Below are 26,408 nucleotides of genomic sequence, written 5' to 3'. Positions count from 1 at the left end.
CTATTTCAAATGTTAGTCTATGTAGAGATTTAATGAGAACCAAAGGAAGTTAGTGTCTAAATATGTAAATCACAGCCTGTTCATTCATAACTGGGGACACATAGCACTATGTGTCCCCAGTTATTTACAAACACTGGAGTGATCAGACGATCGCTCTGGTGTTTGTCCTTCTCACACGGAGGACCGGTAAATATCACTGATATTTACCTATCCCCCGCTCTGCCATGCACAGAGCCGCTGTCATCCTGAAACTGACAGGATGACAGCGGCTCCGATCTCCTACCTGCTCGGCCATCCTGACAGCTGCGGGCGCGGCTTCTCTCCCCTTTACCGCTCCGCCATCCTGACAGCAGGCAGCGCTGTGCGGGCCCGCGGGCCTCGTGTTTGCCACCCCTGGTCTAAAACAATGAATATCTAAGTAATGAGGTTTCTAAATGTTGGTACATTTTTGTGCACCAAAGGTACCTATAGGAATGAGGTGACAGCTGACAATCTTATTTCACTGGGTAACTGCTCTTAAAGAAAGCTTAATCCACCCCAGTGTTCCAATTGTTATATTCCACTGGATGGAAGGTGACACCTGCAGAATCTGCCTCAACATCTCTCTCCCTCTCTATTCTGTTGAATTCTCTGCCACGACAAGGCTTAATGTTTATGTAATGGTAGGTTAAGACTATTTCCAGAGCACTGCAATATAAAGTTTACATAACTGAACATCGTCCTATTTCCATAGCTGCCATAAGACATGTCTCATTTTTTATTGACTAGAATCAAACTGACTAACAGGTTGGAGGGCAAGTGGGTAGAGGTAAGATTCTTAACTTCAGCCTGCAGGCCCTCCGAGTTGATTTGTTCAAGCCACAAGCACAAGCATCTCATCTCCATTACTTTGTGAAAGTTTAAGAACATCTGATCATGACCAGGGAAGGAATATTGTAGAGTAAGTCAGTACTTTTTATTTGAATTGTTTAGATAATGGCCACCTAACAGTTTTCAGTGGGCAAAGTCAGCTGAACATCATAGTTACATGTAACATCATAGTTACATAGTTAGGTTGACAAAAAGGCACACATCCATCAAATATAACCTATGGAAAAAGAACAGAAAAAAGGAAGAACCTCCAAAAACAGAATCAGAAACCGGGGTGAGAAAAATCCTTCCTTATCCCATGAGGCAATTGGATAGTCCCTGGATCAACAATCTCGTTTTTTTTTTGTTTTTTTATAAAATGCTAATATCTTCTAACATATCTCTAACATTTGAATAGCAAGATTTGCCTGCAGTTTTTTTGTTTACTATATTTTTCCTCCTACAATGCCATAAGAAAGCTGTCACTCATTTGCAGCTATACTGTTAAATGATTTACTTATTCTGCATTATTTATGGTCATGTAGTGGCTGTGGCAGTTGGGTAGGGCTGAGAAGTCTACCAGAAATATTACTTAAGTAAAGTTGCCTGTGGAAACCTAATCACATGATATAATATCACTTAGAAGGGCACTTTAGCATGATATCAGTATTATCAGGTCCAGTGTTATTTCCCTATTGTAAAGAAGTCTCTTTAATGTTAACAAAGTTGTATAAATTGTTCTGCATCAATTTAGATTCTCCCTGGATCAAGTTAATACATGCACTTTCATTAAAATATCAGTTGACACATTTAGTAGCTGATCTCCCCATTTGATTCATCAGTCGCTATTTCTAAAATACTGATTTCAGCACCAGACAGAGGACTTAATTTCACCTGCACTCAATACTATCAATAAATATGTCCATTTATTGGACAAATCGTCACAGTGAAGAAAGCCAACGTTCGGGGCCACGCAGGGTCCCTTCATCAGGGCAAAAAGATGTGGTCCCCTGTGAGTGCTGGTGATTTCTGTCCTCTGTCTTGTGTCTGCAAGGCGCCATCCGTGGTCATCACTGCGAGCACCATCTTTTCTATAGGCCGGGGGCGTTGTGAGTAGTGCGGAGGGACTCTCCATCTACCTACATTTGATTTCAGCACCATTTATCTTCCTGGGTTCTTTCCTTCCTTCTCACTTTGGAAGGCAGTCAGTCATATCACACCAGCCTCATGCCCTCAATGCCACATGACTCATCCCCCTTAACAAGTGCCAGGTGGCAGGACCATAGCCCAAGGACTCATGCAGTATGGAAAACAGCCAGGCTGGATAACAATATACATCATTAATTGTTTCGCTTTAGGGCTGGAATAATTTTACAGTAGCAAGGGAATCCAAATAGACAGGTGAATAAATATACCTAAACAAGCAGGGTACTGGCACTGCTTTCTTGCTGCCAATCCAGAAAAAGCTTAAATATATACACTGCACTCCTTTCACTTTGATTTAAAAATAAAACGCATTCAATATGAATCAATAGTGATCGACCATAATTACTTTGAAGATTTTTAAAGGTACACTAATTTTGGATCCTGACATTCAATTCTGCACCAATGCATCCCATTGTGCATGAGGTTGGTGAGTTGCCTGGCACAGAATTAGTGGTATGAGGCTGCAGTCTTACTCAAAAAAACCACAACAAAAGGCATGTCTGATGTGACTGCAAGTGACCGTGGCAAATTTGTGCAAAACTCTGATTTGGATAAATTGAGTGAACCTAAGCACAGCTGCAGTGTTTGGATTGGCCTGTTCTGCATTACACGTTTGCTGGATGATTTCCCTTATTGTTTGCCTTTTTAAACTTAAAGGAGAACTATGGGGTTAAGTCTTTTCCCCATAGTTCTCCTTAGGGTAATGTAAGGACACAAACTAGCGTCCTCCCGTCACCCTAGGCTCAGTATACTGCGAGCTGTAGCTCACGGTATACTGAGACGCCGCAGTATACAGCAAGCTGCTGCTCGCGGTATACTGAGACGCCGCAGCTGAAGCGGATCCCGACAATTGTGCCGACTGACAGCTGGCTCTGCCTATCTAAAGGCAGAGCCAGCTGTGACCCGCCCCCTCCCCCGTCCGTTCCGCCAGTCAGCGCTGGCGGATCGGAGCGGGGAAGGGGGAATCCAGCCCCTCCCCTGTCATGCAGAGAGCCGTGACAGGATCGAGAGATGAGCGAACGCCGGTATGTGTTCCCTCACCTCCCGATCTACTGAGCCGACCTGTGACAGTCTCATTGTCACAGGTCGGCTAGAACTATGAGGTGAGTGGAAAGCACTCACCTCATAGTTCTCCTTTAAACTCCAGGAAATCAGGTAAATGCACAGGGGAAATACATTTAAAGGAGCCAAAGGATTTGTATTCCTGTCCATTCAGTCTTAAGATTTACATAGCTCTTCACTGTCATGCATTGAAAAGGACCCGATTTTTCTTTGCTGCAGTTATGTAACACATACAGGTCTTGTTCCTTCACCTAGTCTTAGACTGAGTAGTGAAAGGAGAAACAATCGGACGGATGAGCTCATCTCTCTGTCACTCTACTCTATCCTCCTATCAGCATACCTCTTGCACTGCAGCACAACTGATTGGCTCCTTATGCTGCTCTTCTCTCTCCTAATCTGAGTGGTGCTGTACAGGGCATTAGAAGAGCCAGAAACCAAGTCAAATTCAGGAAACTAAACAAGCAGGGTTTAAAAAATAAATTGAATTATTTATTAATGAATACAGAGCTGAATTAATGTGTGTCTATTGAATCTGCCTGGAATTCAGCTTTAATTCTCAGCTCCAGCCAAAAGGTTTTTCCTCAGTATGTGGCCAGTGGTACAGGGGGTGATCGGAATCCATTCTGTGGGATGCAGACAATGCTAAAACCACATTTTACAAGTTCAGAGAGCAAAAGTCAGAATCACTGCCAGGTTTTTATTGCCTTGTAACTGTTTGGGAGGGGCACCTTATTTCTTGTGTGGACACCGGATTTGCAAAGAAATCTCCCCAATGGGGACATAGACAGCAGTAAAAACCTGACTGAGGTTTTAACCCTTCATCATGTTACCAAAAGTAGGGATGTTCAGATACCAGTTCAGATACCAGTGGCGATACTGGGCATTTTCATGAGAACTACCAGGGTTGCAGCGGGTGCAGCTGGGACCGGGCTCTGCCGCTCCACCACTGTCCTGAAATCATTAGTCTCTATTGTTTTAGAAAAACTGTCACATGACAATAAACAAAAATGTATCAGTACTTGTACTTGCAAAAATGGTATCGGTACATCCCTTATATAGATTTATGAAAACAAATTCTTAAATTAAAACAGAGATGTACAAATCCCAGGAGCCCTGGATGCTCCTTAAAAATGACAGCTGCCTCCTAACTTTCAAATTTTTCTCTAGTCTAGTCTTGGAGCTGGAAAAGTATCTGTCCTTGTACTTGTACTTGTACCGAGTACTGTACTTGGTATCTGAACATCCCTAACCAAAAGCTTAAAGAAAAAAGATTTGCCTAGAGTTGCTGCAGAAGGAACAATTTAAGCTCAGAAACTGGATGTTAAATATAGGTAATAGTGTAAAAGCTGAATCCCTGGGATAAGCAAATATTTAATAAATTCACAAGCTATGTGTAACCTTACTTGAATCTCAGTGTGCTCTGTGTATTTATTCCAGATCTGTGCAGTAATCCCACATGAAACATTGCCTCTGTGGCTGAGCCTCTTATAATAAAGACCAGTCACTGCTGCTCTCTATCCTTGTGCAGAGTGACTGGTCTTGTATCCGCCCCCTCCTGTAGTTTTCTCTCTAGCTGGTAGAGGGTGGAGCCTGCTGGGTACCTCCCACAGCTCTGCTCTCTGCCCACACTATGTGCAGGACAGTGATGATATTACTGCTTCTTTTATAAGGTAATAATTGGGTTTACAAAGGCATTTGGTGCACAAAAGGGGATTTGTATCCGTTGTAGCTATTAAGGAATGTATTTTTTGAATTAATTTTTTTGTTGCCTGGAGTTTAGGCTTAAAGCACAGTACAGTTGCAAATAGAAAACAGGTCATCTATGAACATAAATGTTTAAAACCTTTATTTCAAATAAGCATTTTAAGCTGCTTTCACTCTTAGAGTGATGCTTGACAACTATTAGATCCTATTATAAGACCTTTTTTATGTTTACAGTAACGGAAATATCAAGGTTCAAGTAACTGTAAGTGCTCTGTAGGATCCCATAACTGTTATAAGTCCACAATGCCCTTCTCTTCAAAAGAGATTATCTTTAAAAGTACAGATCCTACATATGTAAAAGAGACATAAATGTCAGCACCACAGTAGAGGGCAAGAATGGCATGTTCTTCTGCCACTAATCTCAAGGAAATGGATTGCTAGAAGCAGCTGTTTGCTATTTTGTATTCGTTTTGAAAGGTATCATATGCAGGTCAGACTGCTGAGGTAGAAAATTGTTCTTCCATTAACTTCTTGGAGTATTCAACAGCAATATATTTGCAGATGTAATGTCAAGTGAGGCATAACTCTTTAAAATATAAAATCCTGTGAAATGTGTTGAATGGTAGTCTTCAGGAAAGGTATCTACAAATATAAACAGGGTTATTCACAAAGCTGCCGAAGGCAACAGAGCCGAACGACGTTCGGCTATTCACTTTGGCTCAGTATGGCTGATTTCAGCCGTACATTGACTGCAATCAACTATTCATCGGCTGCTTTCGGTCAGCCGAAGTGCAGAGGGACTTCGACTCAGCCAATCCAACACCTGGATCAGGTGAGCCGAAGCTCCGGCAACTCACTCGCTGCTGTTCGCCCCTACTCTCTTATGGGACGAATAGCAGTGAGTGAATAGCCGAATGATGCATTCAGCTCGGCTATTCTGCTCAGTACCTCCCCCAGTTGTTATTGTTTAATGACAGATCAGCGTCCCCAGGTAATTTCGGGAAGCTGATCTGTCATTACAACTGGGCTACATATGCCTTCGGATTGGTCGAGCCGCTAGGTTGCCTTCGGCTGCTGTACGGGCTATTGTGAATAGGCTATTATGTAATGGTAGGTTAAGACTATTTCCAGAGCACTGCAATATAAAGTTTACATAACTGAACATCGTCCTATTTCCATAGCTGCCATAAGACATGTCTCATTTTTTATTGACTAGAATCAAACTGACTAACAGGTTGGAGGGCAAGTGGGTAGAGGTAAGATTCTGAACTTCAGCCTGCAGGCCCTCCAAGTTGATTTGTTCAAGCCACAAGCACAAGCATCCCATCTCCATTACTTTGTCAAAGTTTAAGAACAGCTGATCATGACCAGGGTAGGAATATTGTAGAGTAAGTCAGTACTTTTTATTTGAATTGTTTAGTTAATGGCCAACTAACAGTTTTCAGTGGGCAAAGTCAGCTGAACATCATAGTTACATGTAACATCATAGTTACATAGTTAGGTTGACAAAAAGGCACACATCCATCAAATATAACCTATGGGAAAAGAACAGAAAAAAGGAAGAACCTCCAAAAACAGAATCAGAAACCGGGGTGAGAAAAATCCTTCCTTATCCCATGAGGCAATTGGATAGTCCCTGGATCAACAATCTCGTTTTTTTTTTGTTTTTTTATAAAATGCTAATATCTTCTAACATATCTCTAACATTTGAATAGCAAGATTTGCCTGCAGTTTTTTTGTTTACTATATTTTTCCTCCTACAATGCCATAAGAAAGCTGTCACTCATTTGCAGCTATACTGTTAAATGATTTACTTATTCTGCATTATTTATGGTCATGTAGTGGCTGTGGCAGTTGGGTAGGGCTGAGAAGTCTACCAGAAATATTACTTAAGTAAAGTTGCCTGTGGAAACCTAATCACATGATATAATATCACTTAGAAGGGCACTTTAGCATGATATCAGTATTATCAGGTCCAGTGTTATTTCCCTATTGTAAAGAAGTCTCTTTAATGTTAACAAAGTTGTATAAATTGTTCTGCATCAATTTAGATTCTCCCTGGATCAAGTTAATACATGCACTTTCATTTTCTGGTCTGGAACGCACCATAACACATGTAAACACATAAAAAACTAATGCAAACGCATGCAAAGGCACTAGAACACACTGGACTGCACCTGAAAGCCCACATTTAGTAAAGAATGCACCAGAACGCGGCAAAAATGCACCACACTGTGTTTGCAGATCTGCTCCAGATCTGGTCCGGACATGGTGTGAATATATGCTTAAGCACTTTTACTTACTTGATCACCTGCTCCCATGGTGGTCAGCGTTCGCCTCTTCACCCCTCCACTCCAGCTGATGGAATATTCCTTAGCATCCTCACATCCAATGCAAGTCTGTGGAACCTGCGTTAGAGAGGATGACATCAGCAGTCGTCCTCTCTAAGCTGTGGGGATCGGTCTTGGGCATTAAGGCTACCTCACACTTCCAGTTTGTTACTTTTTAAAAAAAAATCTTTATTTTTCAATTTTCATTAGTACAAACAGTAGATAGAGGGACGAAAAGAGAATCATACAAAGCATGATGATACAATAGTTACAGTAAAATTGTGAGACGCTCGTACAATGATTAACTGTTTTACAGCGAGTCCCAGCGATGTTATGCGAACAGGTTACTCCAGTATGCACTCGAGCGCCACGTTCAGGGGCTAGGTGTGGAAAGTATGATGTGCATTGTGCTAAACCCTCCTTCGGTACATAGGAGGCCCTTGGAACTGGGTATCACTAGAGGCATCATTTTAGCTAGTTGCTAGTTATTCTGAAGCCGTAACATGGCGGCACAGAGTTTTTTTTTTTTTTTATTTACTAAGCTCTGTGTCTTTTTGCAGCACACCCAACCCTACTTCACAGTGCACATGGTTTTAGTGGCTTGATCAAATGAATGTTGAATATACAGAAGCACATTTAGCACTCTATGGCTTTAAGCATTGATTTTCCTAGTTTTCAAAAGGTGGGTAAGCCTGCCAAGGGGAGAAATACATGTCAAAAAACCTGCAGAATCTGACAGGCTATGTAGTGCAGCAGTCGACCTCATTGGATATAAATGAAAGGGATTGTTAGCTAGAATCTTACACTACTTAGTTGGTCATACATTTAAAGGAGGTTGTACTAAGACTGCAGAAGCAGACAGTAATGTGTATGGACATCTAAAAGAAGAAGCCATAGCCCAAGTGTATTTTGCATAAAACCCCATCTATTTAACAACCCCGGTGAACCAAAGTAGATCAGTGCTTTGTTATAGTATAGCTGCTGGAATCAAGCTCCCTCCACTGGCTGAAGAAGGAAGATCTCATTTTACAAAGCAAAATAGGAGATGTACTGTTTTGCTGTCTGTTCTCTTTGGAAGGTGAGCCTGTTATGGAACAAAGCATTAGTCTGCATGGGAGTACATTAGTCTGTACTCCCCCTTTTTTGGGTTGGAGTACAGAAGGGTCATTTGTTATACTTGGCACTGAGTTTCAGTACTGAAAACCAGTGTACTGTTTTTTTTTATACTGTAGTTCAACATTGTGTCTTCCCATTTCTGACTTTTATATACTAAAAAAGGAAAAGTTAGGCAAGATTCAGAGGTGAACTTGGGCAAAATGATGTGAAATGAAAAGCAGCGATTTTGCTTATCTGTATACAAAGGCTCCAGTAAATACAGAAATAAAAGAAATATAAAAACATAATTCTGTTTGGGTCTAAATGCTGTATTTTCATTTAGCTACAACATTTGCTATGATTTAGGAGCATTTAGACACAATTTGCACAGATGATTGTGTATTAATTCAACACTAAAAATCTTTGTTGTATATATTGACAGGTACCTGACTATCTCCCTTTTGTACAATACCCTAAGCACTTGACCCTGAGCTGCCTGTACAGCATGATTAACGATGCCCACATCTCAATAGTTGATCAGACAGTTAGACTTTATAGGATGAAAATAGCATTGCCGTTGATTCACACAGATGTTTGAAGTTTTAGCCATTTTTTTAAAGTAATCTTTTCTCTAAAGGGCAGAAAAACTATAATAATTATTGGTGGGATAGAATAGCTTAATTTACCCATAAAAGTATTAAAGAGGTATAGATGGCATGCACTGGGCCTAGCCAATCAAAGGCTGATAGGGCACAATGGTCCCTTTGATGTAATGGAGGTTGATGTGCTGTGAAGTCCCCGTGTCACTTTCTGCATCATTATGTGGTTTATTGTGATGTGAAAGTGACAGCCGCATCAATTTAATGTGTTTCCTTCTACAACCATTCCCATAATAAATTCATTTTATATAGGTATTAAAGTCATTTCAACAGGACTTATTGAACAATAATCTTTGTAATATTTTTGTCTGAACATATTAGAATGCTGACAACTCTGCTACGATGCTTAAAATATACTAATGGGTTCAAAGAGCAAAACAGTTCAAGTATAAAATATTCCCTGTTGTTTCTTTTTTTAATGATACCCTACAAAAATTAAAATAAGCAGAGTTCTTATTAATATTCATGATGCTATATTCTCTGCACATAGATTAACATGAAAACAGCTAAACTGTATTTTTTCTAAGTCTCATCTCTCATTGCGCATGCAGAATCAATGGGGTAGGCAGCAAACCGTGGCAGCCCACCACAGACCTCTTAATCAGCAACACGTAAAAGCATTTTCTAAATACACTGATTATTACTATCATAAACAAAGAATATATATGCTAGACTCAAGAACAATCGAACATCATAATACCAGTAGAGTCATTGCCAATATTCCCTGCCAGAAAGCATCAGAGCGTAGTAAATTAGGACCAGGGCATAGCTGGGGGCCGGCACCTTGTATTATATATTACTGCCACTGCTCCTTCATAGTCCATGTAGTCACATGAGTACCTGTTTGTTGGCCATATATGCCTTTGGTGATCAGGAAGAGCATATTGACTATGCTTTAAAAGGGGGTTTTGCCTTAACCCTGAACATCCCTGGCTGCAGGTTTCTAGAGGTGCTGGGTGTTTTTATTTACTTACATATTTCAGTCTTTTGGTTGGCCTTGATTTACATGTCCTTTTTAACCTTAAAAAATATGTAACATATTGGCTCAACTGCTCATTGGTTGCCCACATATTGTCTTGGTTACCCATTGTATTGTCACAGTTGTCAGTTGGTTGTCTACATACTGTCATGTCTGTACATTTGTTGCCCATGTATTGTCATGAATACCAGCATGCTGCCCACATTTGTAGCCCACCTACTGTCACAATTGCCAGAGTGTTACCCAAATATTGCCATGAATGTCAGTGTTTTGGCTATGTATTTCTGTAATTGTCAGTGTGTTCCCAGAGTATGACCACATTTTCCAGTGTACTACCACAGCTCTGTACTAGGGTGCTGTCTATGTGAGTGTGTCACCAAGGAACCCTCTGCATAAGCCTGTCACTATCAAACCATGCCTCTAAAAAGTGATATTTGGGCTACATACCCAAATTGTGCAGAATCTGCTGCTGAGTGCTCTGGTTTTTAGTAACTGCACTGGAGCGATTTTCAGCTATGTAAAGCCTGAACTAGGGACATTACGTAAAACTGGAGAACACTAAAAACGGCTGTTTCTTACAGAAACCAATCAGTTGTTAGCTGACACCCTTTATCCTGAGTTTGTGGGCAAAATCTCCCTCTCTTTTTGCTATGGTGTTGATTTCCTGTTTTATAGATTTTATTTAGGATTTTAACAAGTACAAGAAGTATATGTATAGTTATACATAGAACACAAGATATCCAAATAAATTGTTCCTTGCTTTTACAAGGAGCCTGTGCCTCTTCATGCAAATAGGAAGTTAACTTTACAAAAGTAAAAGCCACTTATACTAATGTGCAGAAACAAAAGGTCAATTAAAATAACAAACCACCATTAATCTTCTTTTCTCACCCCATTACAAGAGTTAATCTTGCTAACATTGTCGGCATCTTAATTTGCAAATAAAACAAATAGAATCTTATAGTATTTGTCTAATGAGAGTTTTCTGATTGGCTATCTAACAATCTATCGCCATACATTGCCTACAAATAGCAGCAATTGAAGCATTGTGGCTTATTTACTAAAGGAGTAAAGTAGGGATGTTCAGATACCAAGTACCGTACTCGGTACAAGTACTCGGTACATGTACAGATACTTTTCCAGCTCCAAGACTAGACTAGAGAAAAATTAAAAAGTTAGGAGGCAGCTGTCATTTGTAAGGAGCATATGGAGCTCCTGGGATTTGTGGATCTCTGTTTTAATGTATGATTTTTATTTTTTATAAATATATACAAGTGATGCATCGATACCATTTTTTTTAAGTGCAAGTACTGATACTTGCCCAAGTACTCACAGATACAAGTATGAATACATTTTTGTTTATTGTCATGTGACAGGTTTTCTAAAACAATACAGACTAATGATTTCAGGACAGTGGTGGAGTGCCAGAGCCAGGTCCCAGCTGCACCCGCTGCAACCCAGGTAGTTCTTGTGAAAATGCCAAGTATCCGCACTGGTATCTGAACTGGTATCTGGACATCCCTAGAGTAAAGCCTGATCACTTTGCAAACAAGTTGTGCTGACTTCAACCATTGAATTTAGTGCAGGCAAAATTCCAGTTCCTTGCACATGGTTTGGCATTCTTTACAACGTGAATTTTCATTGCGCTCACTAAGCGAAAATTCCCTTGCAAAGTGAACAGGCTTGAACTCCTTTAGTAAATCAGCCACTTGGGTATTACCTTGGGGCATAACCGAATGGCTTAATTGAAATGATGTGAGGCTGGTCGCATAACGGCAAAAAGTGATTGAAGTGTTTTTTTTTCGTCCTCCATGGTTTTCCTCAGTCTTCAGTCTTTTCTGATGCACTCCTTTAAAATTGATCCATAAGTGTCCTGGCACTTTTCTGGCATTGGACCCAAGCCAGAAAACTAGAGCACCCAAAAGCATCTATTACTTAATAAGGTGTGTTGATGATATTTTATGAATAGTAGGCCATTCCATAAGAGTGAACTCCTGGACTAATGATCTTAGCAACAATTATAGTGGTACCATGGTCTAATGTCACAATAGATTGTGTGATGGTTCAAATGGTAATGTTGTCACAGTCAGCATTAAGATGACCTAGAAGATATTGCGATGTCAACAATAGCCCTGTAATATCATAATAACTTTTAAAAAGGTGCTGATTCTTATGTCATAGAAACAAAACTTAGGTATTGTGATGTCATTATTTTGATGCCAGAGTCAATATTATAATGGTTGTATAGCTAATGAGATCTCACAAATAGTACTGTGATGTCACCTTATGTGGTGTAACGTGATGTCATTATTGTGATATTACAATTAGTGTTATGATGCCATTGCCATATGATACCATGATGAAATAGATATTACTGTGATGTCAAAGTCAATAATATGATGTGTAAGGACTTACTATGATGTCACAAATAGTATTATCAGTCTTTAGTTTAATATCAATCACAGAATTATCATGCCATAGTAGACAATGTGATGCCACAGTCATAGTATTTATTGTAATGCCATAATTAATAATATTTATGCAAACTGATAGAGTAAAAAGATTAGTATTTATAACACAATCATGCATAGTAGTTTAGAAGTAGTTGAAAAAAGCGACTGGGCTATGTGTGGAGGAGGGGTGCTTGTCACTGATGAGGCATCGAGATAGATCCTCAGTGTTTTTTTTTTCTTTTTTTTGATTGGACAGCTTGGACCAATGGCGCTTTGCCATCGGTCCAAACCATCCACAGAGCTCAAGCCTCTAACACCAAGTAGAGGCTGTTGCAGCTCTGGCCTCACTATGTTAGTCACAGTGTAACCTAACATAGCTGTCAAACGCCAGATGAAGCGCTGCCTGTACTTAACAGGCAGCGCTCCGTCCATGACAGGTTACACAGTGGGGAGGCTTTCCGTGCTGTGTAACCTGCTAGAAGCCGGTCTGAATGGAGGAAAAGCAGTCGGCTTCAGACTTGAAGCTGACAGCTTTTTATTCAGTAATACTAGGTGAGGCTCTGCCTAACCTGCCTCCTCTGACCGCATGTCCTTGATGTGTAAGGGCCATACATGCCCAGCTCCTGGCAAAACCAGTGATGTCACTGTTTGCCAAGAGCTGGGCGGGATGCTGACCAGGGCGTCTAAGGTTGCTAAGAGCTGGGCCCTGCCGAGCAGTATCGGCATGCACCACCACAAACCCCCACCACCTCAGGCAGCAAAAAGCCTAGGGACGCCAGTGGACAGGGTGACAATGCAGGTGCACATTAGGGAGACAGTTGTCACCTCATAATAGGAAGTACCTGAAGAAGGACCTCCATGGCAGGATGACCAGCTATTTTGTTTATGAACGTTGCAGATTGTAAAAGATTGAAATGACATTAACTTGTTGAAGCTTATATAAGGTTTTAGCCAATGGATTAGGATCTACTTTAAGTATATAGTGCTTTAACATATATACTTAAATAAATGCTTTTAATACAGCCGTGCTCAACATTTCATTGCTGATTCCATTTTAATATTACTTAGATGAGATTATGTTATTTTCTAAAATGTTGGATTCTGCTTTGAAAATGCAAATGAAATTATAATCTCTTTCCATCTCAATTATGAGTTAGACTGAACACATACAGCAGTAAAAAGAAATGGGACATCCAGACTCTTTAGCTTCAAAACTAAAATCTATGATTTTTATGGGTGTGTAATTAGAGAATTACCAAGGCTCGCATTAATACCACTTATTATGGAGCTGTTTGTGCGCGTTGTGCAGTGTATTAGGAGGACTTGAATTTTATAGAATGGTTTACAAAAAGAAGAACATCCTTCGCTTCATATATCTTGCTTCTGCACAGCTCATGCTATTGATTGGCTGTCGGCGAGGTTATTGGCGCATTGAGCCTTCTCGCATATTGTTTACTCGCGATGGCTCATTTTATAACATGTTGTGAGGTTTCCGGATCATTTCTTTAAGGGGTCAGTAAAAATAAAAAAATGTTATTCGGAGACACTTTTCTTTATTATCTTCTATTTTCAAAACAGAAAAGGATTCAAAGAGAATAGATTTGTTTCAGCAGCAGGGTCATCTCATGCTTTTTTGCATCCTGTAAATACAAGACATTTGCATACGGTTATTACTAAAACAGACTTGCTGTGAAGTAAGAGAGGAATGCAGAGATGGACATAGGAAACCTCCATTATAAATTCAGTTTGGTAAAGACCGCCCTTGGAGAACAACAATCTGCTTACTCATTCACCAGAATATAACAGAGTGATTGACGGCTCAGGCTCTGTTCAGGAGTACAGAGTAATTCTATTAGTGTAACGTGTATCTATTTTTAGAGAGCTTGTAGTTTGTTTTACTAATTATACAGAACAGAAAATGTCAAATACAGGGTTAGGCTGGTCCCACTAGCCTCTAGCTGCCATGTAGGGGGTTTCTGAACTACAGGTTTCTGGACTTGCAGTGTCTGGCTGCTGGGATTTGTAGTTATTAGATAGCTGGAGTGCCAGAAATGTGCACTTTATTTATAAGGGCTTCAGGAGAAACTTGAATATGGTATACTTTTGTGTTGCTTTGACTTGTAGTTGAAGTGCTGTGACTGATCTTGATTATTTTCTAAGATGTTGCTTCTGAGAGGCTGCAAGCTCTTTGTGCAATGCATGAGAAAGGATAGCAATTCCGAAGCAGGCAAATGCATACTAACCATAATGCTATTAGTACCGCTTGGGTAACATTTTGAATGCTTGGGCAGTTTACTGTAGTCAGATCAGTGAAAGATAAATACTGATTCATTGCTCTTAGTTACAGCAGGTTACTTTTTGCTTCAGATTTGTATGGAATTGTGCAATCTATTTAAAATATATTATTGCCCCCAGTGTCTACTGGGCTTTTGGAGTGCTGGTTGCTTCTCTGGCTCACTAACCAATAGCTTGAAATACCAGTGCTGGTCTGTCCCTTTTTGGCAGCACCTAGGAACCATGTGGCGGAGGCTGATGCAGTGCTCAGTGTTGATATTGCACATCCAGCCTTGGCAGTGTGAGGGTGGCAAGCCCAACAGCAAGGTACATGACTGATGGATTCGTCAATTTTTGTCCCTCTGTTAAAAACCCCAATAAACACACGGACTGCGCAACATGGATTTTAACTGCCACAGCAGCCCTTTTATTAACCAAAACAGTTTTAACAATAACCAAAAATAATAAACCAAATAATATACACAAATAACACTGTAAACAATGGTTGACCTGAGAAGGGGTCTTTGGGTACCCAACAGCCCCAAAAAGGCCTCTCATAACACTCCATCCATGTCCCCAGCCGCACCACAACCAGCTCGAGGGCACTTACTCCTTCTGGGTTCCCAAGGGGCCAGGCCCCGCCCTTTACAAGTCCGGACACCAACAGGGGGAAGTACCCATACCAGCTTTCAGGGCCGGAGGGTGGGACAACCTGCTTCCTTCGTCGCATTCCAGAAAGAGGATGTCCCTCAGCCCTCGCAGTCCCTTCCTATGCAGCTCCTCCCGGACACCTGACTCCCACGTCCAATAAGGTAAGAGCAGCTATTCCCAATTTATTTGTTAACCCTTTCTCCCGGGACTATTCCTCCCCCCAGTCATGTAGCCCCTCCGCTTAGTCTCTCCGGGTCTGTCTGTTGTTCCATTGTGTTGTGGATGGAAGCACACTTAATCCTGGTGTTCATTTGTTCCTGGGGACACTTTCATCTAGGGGACCACCCACTATACTGATCTCCACTTTGATATGTTATCTCAGCTGTGATCGCTGTCATTTGAAAGTGGCTGTGGATTTACCCCAAGGACTACCACAGCACCAGGAGGGCACATGATAGGGTATGGGGGCAGTGAAGATTCATAATGGCATTTATTAGAATTTCTGGGCAAGGGCAGATGTTCTCTATTAATAGGGGGCTTCCTAAATTATCAGAGAACTGCCAATCTATTTAGTAACAATATTTTAAAAGACCTATCTTGCACTTAGAAATAAGAAAGATATATTCACCCAAACCGCGGCTGCTAGACCAGTCGCTTCAGCCTGTCTCCTCCTCCGCTCCAACGATGTAATGTCCCTCTCTGTCCTAATGTCCAATACAGTGTAAAGTATGTGATTACTCACAGGACCTTAGACCACTGGAGCAGAGGGAGAGAGAGGCTGCAGGGTCTCAGGTTCAGGTGAGTATAACTTTTGTATTTTCATCCTTATGTAAAAACGAGCACTTAGCCCTTGCAATGTGGGGGTAGCCCCACTGCGAGGGTTAAGAATAATTCTGCCCAGAGTTCTTTTTTAATTAAAGGTTAACTGAAATAGTAAATTAAAAAAACAATGAAGGAAAACATTGAAGCTGTCATCTCCACCTGTGGCTGCAGCATGTGGAAGTGACAGCCTTAATATTAAATCCAGATAATTGTACTTCACCAACCCACTCAAACCCCAGGCCAGTGCTGCAGAATTTAACATTGTTTTAACTGAGAGGTTTAAAGTTCTGTTTAGATATACATGAAAAAAGTGATCAGCTTAAAGTAGAACTACAGCCTCCTATGAAAAGAAAATATGTGCTGCAGCATTTAGTCATGAGTGCATCTGCAATTACAGATTTCTCTAAGATCCCTGAACAAATAGCTGTTGAGCCAGCAAGTAAAGTAAACCTAATGCAGCTTCCTGCGATGGTGCACTGCTCCTGAATTCAGACCATAGTTGTCACTCTCATGTAGGTTGTATCTGCTTGCAATACAGTCAGATGAAAAAAATGTTGTAGTATCGGCTGCGGTATTTGGCTCAGTTAGGGGAAGTAAAGGAAAATGAAGCGGTAAAGACAAAGGAACTGAAATGTTTGATTATTTTCTGAGGCTTGCTTATCACATGGAGTAACTGCATTTGATACTTGTTTAGACTGTCATATAGGATCCTTTAGTTGTACTTTAACACAAACCCAAATTAACATATTCTTTAAACTTTATACTTTAAAGTTCAATGTTAGATGAGATTTGGTCCTCAAGCTCAGCCGTCTCCTGCATTTGCCAGTTGTATAAATAAGGCCCCATTCACACCTAGGCGTATTGTAATATGGGCGTCTGTGGCGCGACCGTCACGCGGTTTTTTTACCGCGATTCGCGGTAAAAAAGTCGCGCGACCGTCGCACGATTCCAAAGGCTACTTGGCTGTATCCAAATGGAAAACGCCCTACAAAACGGCCCAAAGTAGTCCCGGGACCTTTTCAGGCGTGGGCCGTTTTGTAGTGCGTTCGGGACGGGCGGAAATACGGACAGGTGGGAACGATACCATTGACTACAATGCTATTTATTTTTTTGACCGTTTTGGAGCGCGTTCGTCGAGCGTAGGACGCGCTACAAAACGGTCAGGTGTGAATGGGGCCTAAGGGTGGTTCTTGATGATTGAACCTTGAATGCACAAAAGGCATTGGTGCATGCAACTCTGAATTTCATTATAGAATGGAATTAGCCTTTAGCAACTACTGAGGAAAACCCTAACTTGTGCTTAAACAATTTGCTCAGTTAGGCATGACATGCTAGTCATAGGAGTGTAGGGACATCAGGTATAATACAGGCTGGTTGAGTGCATCTGCTCAACAGCAATAATATTAAAATGTTTACTATGTATGGCATGATAGGAGTATTTTAGTTTATTGCTTAGGCTTTTTAGTACTGGTAGGGTTTCCGTCTGCCCTTCACTATGCATCTGTTCATTTGTTATTAGTTTGCAGGGTGAATTACTTTCACAAATCCTTCATAAATAGATTAATACCCACCTGTAAAATGAATTAGAAAAAAAACAGCTGGTGGGTTTACAATTAAAAGAATGGCATAAGGGCAAAATGATAACACCATGTTAACTATTTTCACCCGTTGAAGAATCTTGTGAGTTGCTTTAGCATTGTACATGGTGCTTTATATGATCAGTATCTTCTGTTTGGTTTATAATAATAGAAGCATCATTACAAGCCTGACTACTTGTCTTCAGGATAATACTGTATGTTAACATTCTGTTGTTATAGACTACAGATATATGCCAAACATTTTAAATCTTCATACTCATCATCCCCCTCCCATCCAGTTACAGTGGGTTTTTTAAAATCTAAAACTCACATGGTTTTCTACTCACCTTAATCTTCTGTCACGTCACTCATCTACTCTTTGGGGAGTGAGGAGCAGTGATCCACTACTGAACTCTGGGACAGCCTTTCATTGTAACATCACCTGAGTTTTCAGGACCTCTAAGGACCTTACCCCACCACAACCTTCCAACAATGTAGCCTAGAACAGTGAATACAAAATATTTGCCTGAGGACTCAGAATGTTACCTGACCATGGATTGACATGAGTATTTGTGCCTTTTTTTATTTTAAAACATTGGTGCATTGATTAGCCAGGGAGTGGAGGTGGAGAAGGCCCCGGCCAGACTTTAAAGATGACCCTTCTACAGCCAGAGTAACTTAATCAATTAACCACTGTCTGGTGCTTTTAAAGCTAATGTACAATGTTTTCTACATTCACGCATATATGTGGCAGCATGTTTGTTTCCCATTTTCTGTTAGGAGCATGCTTAACTGTGCACCCCAGCACTGTGACCTCACTGATTGACAGCTCCTGGTCACAGAGTAATAATCTGGAGAAGGTAGGACAGGCTCTCAATTACATGATCAGTCTGACAGCCAATCACAGTGGTCACATTATCGGAAAGCCCATGAAACGACCTCAAGTGTGAAGGTTTATCAGTGCATTAAGGGTTTAAGAAATACATGTGAAAGAGATCATTTTAATGAAAATACCAGTATTAATATGTGTTCAAGTTTTAAGACTTTAGTTCTATGTATCATTTGCAACCTAATGCTTATGTTATGCACAGGACCTTTCAGTCGAATAATGTGGCGACCTTTTAAAATCTCTTGCCACTTGAAGGACTTGTATAGAGCATTGTTACTCTTGGCATTATGACACCGCAGACATCTTTAGAAAAAAGAACACGTACCCTAGATATCTGAGGTTTAAATAAGACGTTCCAACTGAATACTATCTAGGGAGGTTCTAAGCTGGCACCAGATCTGGAACACCGAATCCTAATTTCATTAATTTAAAGGTGGTGGTAAATGTAGGGGTGTACTTACCTTTTCTATATGACAAATCTGCATTTTTGTTGATTTAGATCATGACAATGAACAATACAGGTTCCAACTGCATACTCCCTAAGGGGGTTCTAAACATGGCACCTAATCTGGAGCACTGAATCCTAATTTCATGAATTTTAAGGGGTGGTAAATGTAGGGGTGCACTTACGTTTTCTATATGACAAATCTGCACACACATGTCAATTTTATGTGTTATTTGTTCAGGTATATTAGCTTTATCTGTAGGTGCTATTTGAAGATCTAATGTTGGCCTTTTCAAATATTCAGAAAGAGTCAACAATTTCCATAGGGTGTACTTACTTTTTCACACAATGTATTAATGTCAAGAAGAAGTGTTACTCGCTTTGTGAGCAATGCATTTTTTTCTCCATGTACATATTCTTTGACTAAAAAGACTTTTCTGTTATAGAAAGTAAAAGTGCACCTCTTGACACTTTCATTGTTATATTTCAGACATTTGGAGCTTCAGATTGGGAGTTTTTTAGAATTCAAGATCGCTTCTTCCTGGCTGTAGCCAACAGCCACAATTACACTGTAGGAATAAAGACACAAAAACCAGAGGAATATGCCATTAATTCTGTCATATACGAGCTGAATATCACCGCACAGCAGTTTGTAAAGTTCCAGGATGTTCTTACCTACAGGTAATGCTCTATTATATAGCTGCACTTGTACCCACAGGCATCAAAACCTTGTCAGTATGCAGACATTTCTGCATTACTTTTCTGAGATGCCCAGAATGATCTTTTCACTAATGCTCTCATAATTATTGTATTGTGTCAGAACACAGCATCTCCTGAAGAGAAGAGTATTGAACTTCGGGTACAATTCGGGAACTTCGGGTACAATTTTATTAGCCCTTGCAGTGGGGCTACCCCCACCCTGCAAGAGCTAAGTGCTTGTTTTTGCCTAGGGTCAAAAATAAAAAGTTATACACACCCGATCCTACGACCTGGATGGCTCTTAGACTGGTCCCTGGAGCCTCTCATCCCCCACCAATGCAGTGGTCTAAGGTCCTGTGAGTCATCACTTTCTGTTCACAACGTATAGGACGTGAGAACTCTGATGGCCATACAATCGCTGCAGCAGAGGAGGAGACAGACAGGAAGGATCGCTGTCACAGCCAGCCGGCTCTAAGGTTTGGGTGAGTATAACTTTGATATTTTTGACCCTAGGCAAAAATGAGCACTTAACCCTTGCAGTGCGGAGGTAGCCTCACTGTAAGGGTTAATAAAAATGTTACTCAGCACCCTGTTCTTCTCTATGGGAGTACGCTTCTGTACACTCACCCGAACTGCACATCCATGCGGGTGTCCATGCTCGGACGCAGACAGGATCCATCCCGCACCCACACGGATGTGCAGTTCGGGTGAGCGTACAGCAGCATACTCCCATAGAGAAGAACAGGTGTACAATCACACGCAGCACCTGTCCCTCCCGGGAGCGGCCGGATACGGATCTGTACGGGCCGGCTCTTAGCAGTGTGAATGAGGCCCTACAGTGCAGCTGAAGTCCCATGCTCTGTATTGATGATGGCTAGCCTCCTGTGATATATCCCCCTGAAGCCTAAACTACATAGGTGACCAGGTTACAAGGAGGTGTTATTAATATAGAATAAGGGAATTCCAGGACAAAGCTATTGCATGTACCTGATAATCAGCCAAATGTATTTGAGCAGACAAACTAAATTACTGACATTCCCCATGCATGAATCCGAAGTTTAATGTTATTTGAAGTACCTCAATTTCCTACTATTGTTGCTGTCAAGTAAAGTGCATGTAAACCTTAATTTTCAAAGTTTGGGACAGCATGCATGGCACTGTCCTTTAGTCAGCATGCTGGTTACTTTTATCAATAAAAGAGGATGAATCCCTACTAAATACTCGGTGATCCTTCCAATACCCTTGAGAATTATGTGCTTCCTGACCACATTAAAGGAGTACTATGAGGTGAGTGCTTTCCACTCACCTCATAGTTCTAGCCGACCTGTGACAATGAGACTGTCACAGGTCGGCTCAGTAGATCCGGAGGTGAGCGAACACATACCGGCGTTCACTCACCTCTCGATCCTGTCACGGCTCTCTGCCGTGACAGGGGCTGGATTCCCCCCTCCCCGCTCCGTTCCGCCAGGGCTGACTGGCGGAACGGACGGGGTGGCTACATCTGGCTCTTTAGATAGGCAGAGCCAGCTGTCAGTTACGCAGCTGGGCGGATCCCGGCACAATTGTCGGGATCCGCTTCAGCTGCGGCGTCTCAGCATACTGCGAGTAACAGCGAGCGGTATACTGAGCCTAGGGTGACTGGAGGACGCTAGTTTGTGTCCTCCCGTTACCCTAAGGAGAACTATGGAGAAAAGCCCTGACCCCATAGTTCTCCTTTAAGCATTGAAGCAGATCCATGTGTGGCCATTATGCGTCTCTGCTTCCTTACATGGGACCTACAGGATGCCCTGCCAACACACGGCGTTCCTGTAGTTCCATAGGGCACTGCAGGCTGACCCTCCCTACCACCCAACTTGATTGATAGTAGATAATCTGCTTTTGGAGTGTCTCACCCGCACACTCGAAGTTTGAGAGAAAGCAGGGCTTCAACGGCAATGTGACGGTAGCAAAAATAAGTGCAAAAGCTAATTTGGATTTTCAGAATGTTTGTTTATGGGACATAACTAAGGAAGCTTTCAGCCATGTCATTATGGCTTTATCCACTAATGTTTTTACATCTACTTTAATTGCTAATGGCCATGAATGATTACTAAACAGATGGAATGAATGGTTCCATAATAAACACAAGTAGCATGTAGTAACATTTAATCATACATGATTACATAATGCTCCATTTGTTTGAACATTTTAGTATTTACAACACTAAATTATTTATCTATTGCCGGTTTTGCTTAGGCCTGATGCGTGGATGATGACCACTGCCATATCCTGTTCAGTCCTTTGTAACCTGGCATGGCAGTTAGGGTGTTTTAGGGTATTTTTTTTCCCTGTTGGAGTGGAGCAAATTTTTTCTACTGGGACTTGTGATTTCTAGTTATGCCCAGGGGCATCACGAGGCAGGGTGACACCCCATAGTGACATCATCGCGCATGTGCGTGACGTCACCACGCACGTGCGCGATGATGTAATCGCGCACGCATAGTCATCTAATTAAAGAGAACCATCTCTAATTGGGCTTATACAAAAACTAACATTTTCAGTTTTAAAAAATTAGAATTGTGCAGGCTAACCTATAAAAATGTATGTCTGCCCTTTTATTTAGCTTTACTTTATATGAGGACAACTCTTGAGTTGAATGACAAATCACATAACACATACTGTAACCAACTCCTGACACCACAGATACGAACTACTAAAAGTATATGTGACGCCACATCAATTTGTACAATCATGCCATAGTGCAGATCCAAATAGTAAGCATATTTGAAATATTTTTTGGGAAAAACAGCCGATAAATACCTTAATTTATTTTTGCAGCAGTCACGTGACAGCAATGGTCTCTGCATGCTATGTGCACTCCTGGGTGCTCTTCAAGGTTAATATACACTTTTATTATGGTGGTTCTGTTGTTTCATACTTATATGCACACACAAGAACTGGGACACCATGGATATTATAAGCACAAGGTCAGGCAGTTGACAGGCCAGACCTCACATAGGTCTCGGCATTGACCCTTACCTCCGTTGTTGTCCTCAGAGAAAGTAAATAAAGCTTGATAAGGAGGGAAATCTATATCTTTGGTAAATAAGCCTACACAATTACAATCATTTAAGACTGAATATTAAATTTTTCGAATACATTTATTTGTAACTTGTTCTCTTTAAAGCCCACCTTTGGGTTCTGTGCTGCCCCCAATTGAGCCTCTTCCCCTGTGGCCCCTACTGGCATTATTTTATGCCAGTGGGGGCCACCTGTTCATCTTTTCTGATGTTTTCATGTTGGACATGTGATACCACATGGTCCTCTTTGCCTCTTCTCCAAGCTAAGCAGTCTTTACTGATGCAGAGAGTGGCACAGACGTGATGATGTCGGCACCACTACATGCACCAGTACACTGTAGGTAAAGGGAACAGTGATAACACTACCTTAGATTGCAGTCCCATGAAGCCTTTCACTCACAGTATGTGCTCAGTTATCCAGATTAAGTAATACTGGGTGTCATTCAACCCCAAAACAGAGGACATAATATGACGAATAAGAGGTACTGCTAGGCACAGCTCTGGATTGAAGGTAAGTATAGCAGCATGAGCTACTTTTTTAAGCTCTGCCTAGGGGACCTTTTTAATAAAAAAGCCTTTAGCCTGCAGTTAGGCTTTAAGCACATAAAAGGAGGGAATCAGTAGAACTGCTTTGTTAAGCTGGGTATACACGGTTATATATTTTTTTTGTTCAAGCTGTTGGCTGAGCAAAGAAAATATAACAGATTCCTCCATCAACGCTTATGGGTGTGGATGAAGGAATCCCCTGCGGTTTTGCATTATATTTTGAAAGCAGCAGCAGGCTAGCTAAATGGCTGCAAGCACTGTTCAGGGCGAATATTCAGCTGATTGAGGTATGCCGAGTGGCAGCAGGTGCCGGCAGGGTCACCTACTGTGCAAATTTCGGCTGGTTCAACAAGAACCAGATGAAATTTGCATAGTTTATAGACTATTTGAATGTTGTTACCTAATCTGATTAGTCCCGACTATTACATCAGATCACAGTGTTTCTTTTGTTTGTCACTTGCTTAGCAGAAATAGCACATAATGTAGCTCCTGATGATGTCATAATGTAGGATGCACAGGTGAGATAATATTTCACCAGGTTACCACCTGCTAAAAAAGGGGACTTATTGCCAATGTTATTAATAGGAAAGAGACCACAAACCAGTATATTTTTCCACAAAAAGGTGACAACCCTTTATATGTCTGTGATTCTGCACATTAATCTAGATAACTGATGATTATATGCAGTACACATATTTATCTTTCTATGGCTCGTTAGGAATTCCCTTGAGAAACAGGAATGTTAATACCTTGAATCGTGTTCTCATCTTATCTAAGCCTGCTTTTTTTTGCTATGGGGCTCAGTCAATCCTTGTTGTTTTCTTTCCACCTTTTTCTAAGGTGATCATTATAAAACAGCTTTTATTGGAGATGAAGAAATAGCTGCTTTAATATAGGCATTGTTCATGTGTAATCCAAGGACTTCAGTTTGCCCCTTCATTGCTATAAATTGTTATGTGAGAAAGCTATCTTGCATACTAACCGATTATCCATGAGGATTTCTAAGGTGAAAAACATTCTTTTAAGCAGCGTGAATCTGCTAATTTGTTTTCCTCCGGCATGTAACATCTTTATGGGCAGGATTTATATGTGACCATGACAGTAAAAATTGATCAGCCTTCTCTGTGATGGACGATTTCTGGACCCTGGTGGCAGTCAGCCTCTCTACTTCCTCCCAGAACTCTAAAACAGCATAATTTAGCCTTTTACACAAAGGACTGTGCAGTTGTACACTGATTAATCAACTCATCAAAGACTGTACCGAGATGTGCTGAACAATGCAGCATCTGTTACTGCCAGACAAATGAATTACCTGTATTGGACAGTAACATAAGCCAGATGCAATTAGTGTCTGCATAAACTGCAGATCTATAATAGATTTTTTCTTCTGTGTAAGAGGAAAAGTGAATAGAGATGTTGTCTATAGAAACAAATTGGGTGACATGTAAACTTACATTTTCTAATTGCACTAAAAAAAATGTAAGCCATAACTTGCCTGATGACATATCGGTATAATGGGTTTTCTCAATCACAGCCTTTTAATGTTGTTTCTTTTTACCAGTGCCGTGGACTGGGAATTCTTTACAGTTGGAGAGGACTATTTTCTGGTTGTGGCAAATTCTTATGATGGCAATTCATTTTCTGTAAACAGTGTTATATACAGGTGAGCCTCCTACCTGATTACAACTATAAAAAAACAGATAAACACGATAAAGGATCACCAATCCTGATATGCACATTATATTATAAAACAGAGGTCTCAAGAAAATTCACAAATAAATATCTAGGTCTTAGTTTCGGGCACATCTGCAAACTGACAATGTTATTTTGATGTATTGAATATTCTGATATTAGCCTCCAAAATACCGGATAGCTCTCTGAATGTTATGAAGCATGGTACAGTGTGATGCTAGCCTGTCAAAGCACAAAATCGAATTACCAAGCTTTTATGCATATCTCTTTTGCTGTAACGGTCATTAATTCAGCCATGTGATTGCTATTTACAGTTCTCATTGGCACACGCTAATGAAAATAATTATTTTGGTAAATCGCTGTAGTAAAGTGAATTGAGCCTTGCTTTAATACACATTATTATAACAAAATGTTACTAGTACTATAACATCCCTGTTAAAACTAGATACATGTAAAAATACAAATTCAGACAGCCAAATGTTATTATAGTGCTTTTTAAAAAGATTGGGCCGTCTGCAAATGTATAAGCTGCTGCAAAAAATACAGAATTACACACAATGTGTGAACATGCAAGGGGGGGCGTTTTCAGTGCACATTACCGGTGAGGGTTTGCTGGTAGTACTAGTTTTGGGGGAAGCTTCTCTGCATGTTACTTGGGGGAAGGGGTGCTGGTGTTGCACATTTCCAGCTCCAGCAATGTCCCGTGTCCTGCACAACTCTGTGTGGGATGCACCCCCCACGTGACCCAATGAGATGCTGCCTGAGGCCTAATTATAGGGATGGCCCAGGTCATAGAAGATGTATAAACCTTGCAGTTTTTGCAAAGCATGTAGTTACTACATTAAGTCCGATGGCATCTGACATCCAAATATTAGCTCAGGTGAACAAAATCACAAAAAATATTGTAGACTGGAGGAATTGGTATGATTTACTTTTGCATCTTTCTTCCAGGTGGCAGGGCTATGAGGGTTTTGTGGCTGTCCATTACTTACCTACGTACGGCTGTCGGGACTGGGAAGCATTTAAAACTGGCAATGGCTCCTACATCATGTACTCCAGTGCCAAGGAGCCTACATCAAGAGTGCTAAAACTGAAGACACTCTGAGTACCTGAAGCTCGTGATTCATTAAGGAAACAACCCATTCATAAGTGCAAAGATCATTTCTACTTGACTAAGATGAAGAGGTGCAGAGCTTTGATCAATACATTAAATGAAGTCTCAATGAACCACAGAGACCTTACACTGTACTATGATGCAGCAAAGGGAGCCTGGGATGAAACCTTGGATAAGGACAGCACATTTGCTGTAAGATCAACACATATTTTAGCTATTGATTATGTAGTAACAGCTGGAAGTGCAATCTCAAAGATGTTAGACGGCAATAAGCTAATGCCTTCAATTACCATTCCATGCTGA

At 40.9% G+C, this 26,408-nt stretch overlaps 1 protein-coding gene across 1 annotated transcript in view; it reads left to right on the top strand.

The window, feature by feature from the left end:
* The window catches only part of TSPEAR (thrombospondin type laminin G domain and EAR repeats), a 136,653-nt gene extending 110,557 nt beyond the window's left edge, over window positions 1-26,096 (top strand). Inside the window, exons 10-12 of the mRNA XM_018553900.1 lie at window positions 19,486-19,676; window positions 24,861-24,962; window positions 25,943-26,096. Coding sequence (XP_018409402.1) covers window positions 19,486-19,676; window positions 24,861-24,962; window positions 25,943-26,096 — 447 coding nt within the window. The remainder of the gene's footprint in view (window positions 1-19,485; window positions 19,677-24,860; window positions 24,963-25,942) is intronic.
* Window positions 26,097-26,408: the final 312 nt, after the last annotated feature.

Source organism: Nanorana parkeri, unplaced genomic scaffold, assembly GCF_000935625.1.
Source record: "Nanorana parkeri isolate BGI_ZX_2015 unplaced genomic scaffold, ASM93562v1 scaffold134, whole genome shotgun sequence".
Taxonomy (NCBI): Eukaryota; Metazoa; Chordata; class Amphibia; order Anura; family Dicroglossidae; genus Nanorana; species Nanorana parkeri.
This window is presented reverse-complemented; position numbering and strand designations above follow the sequence as displayed.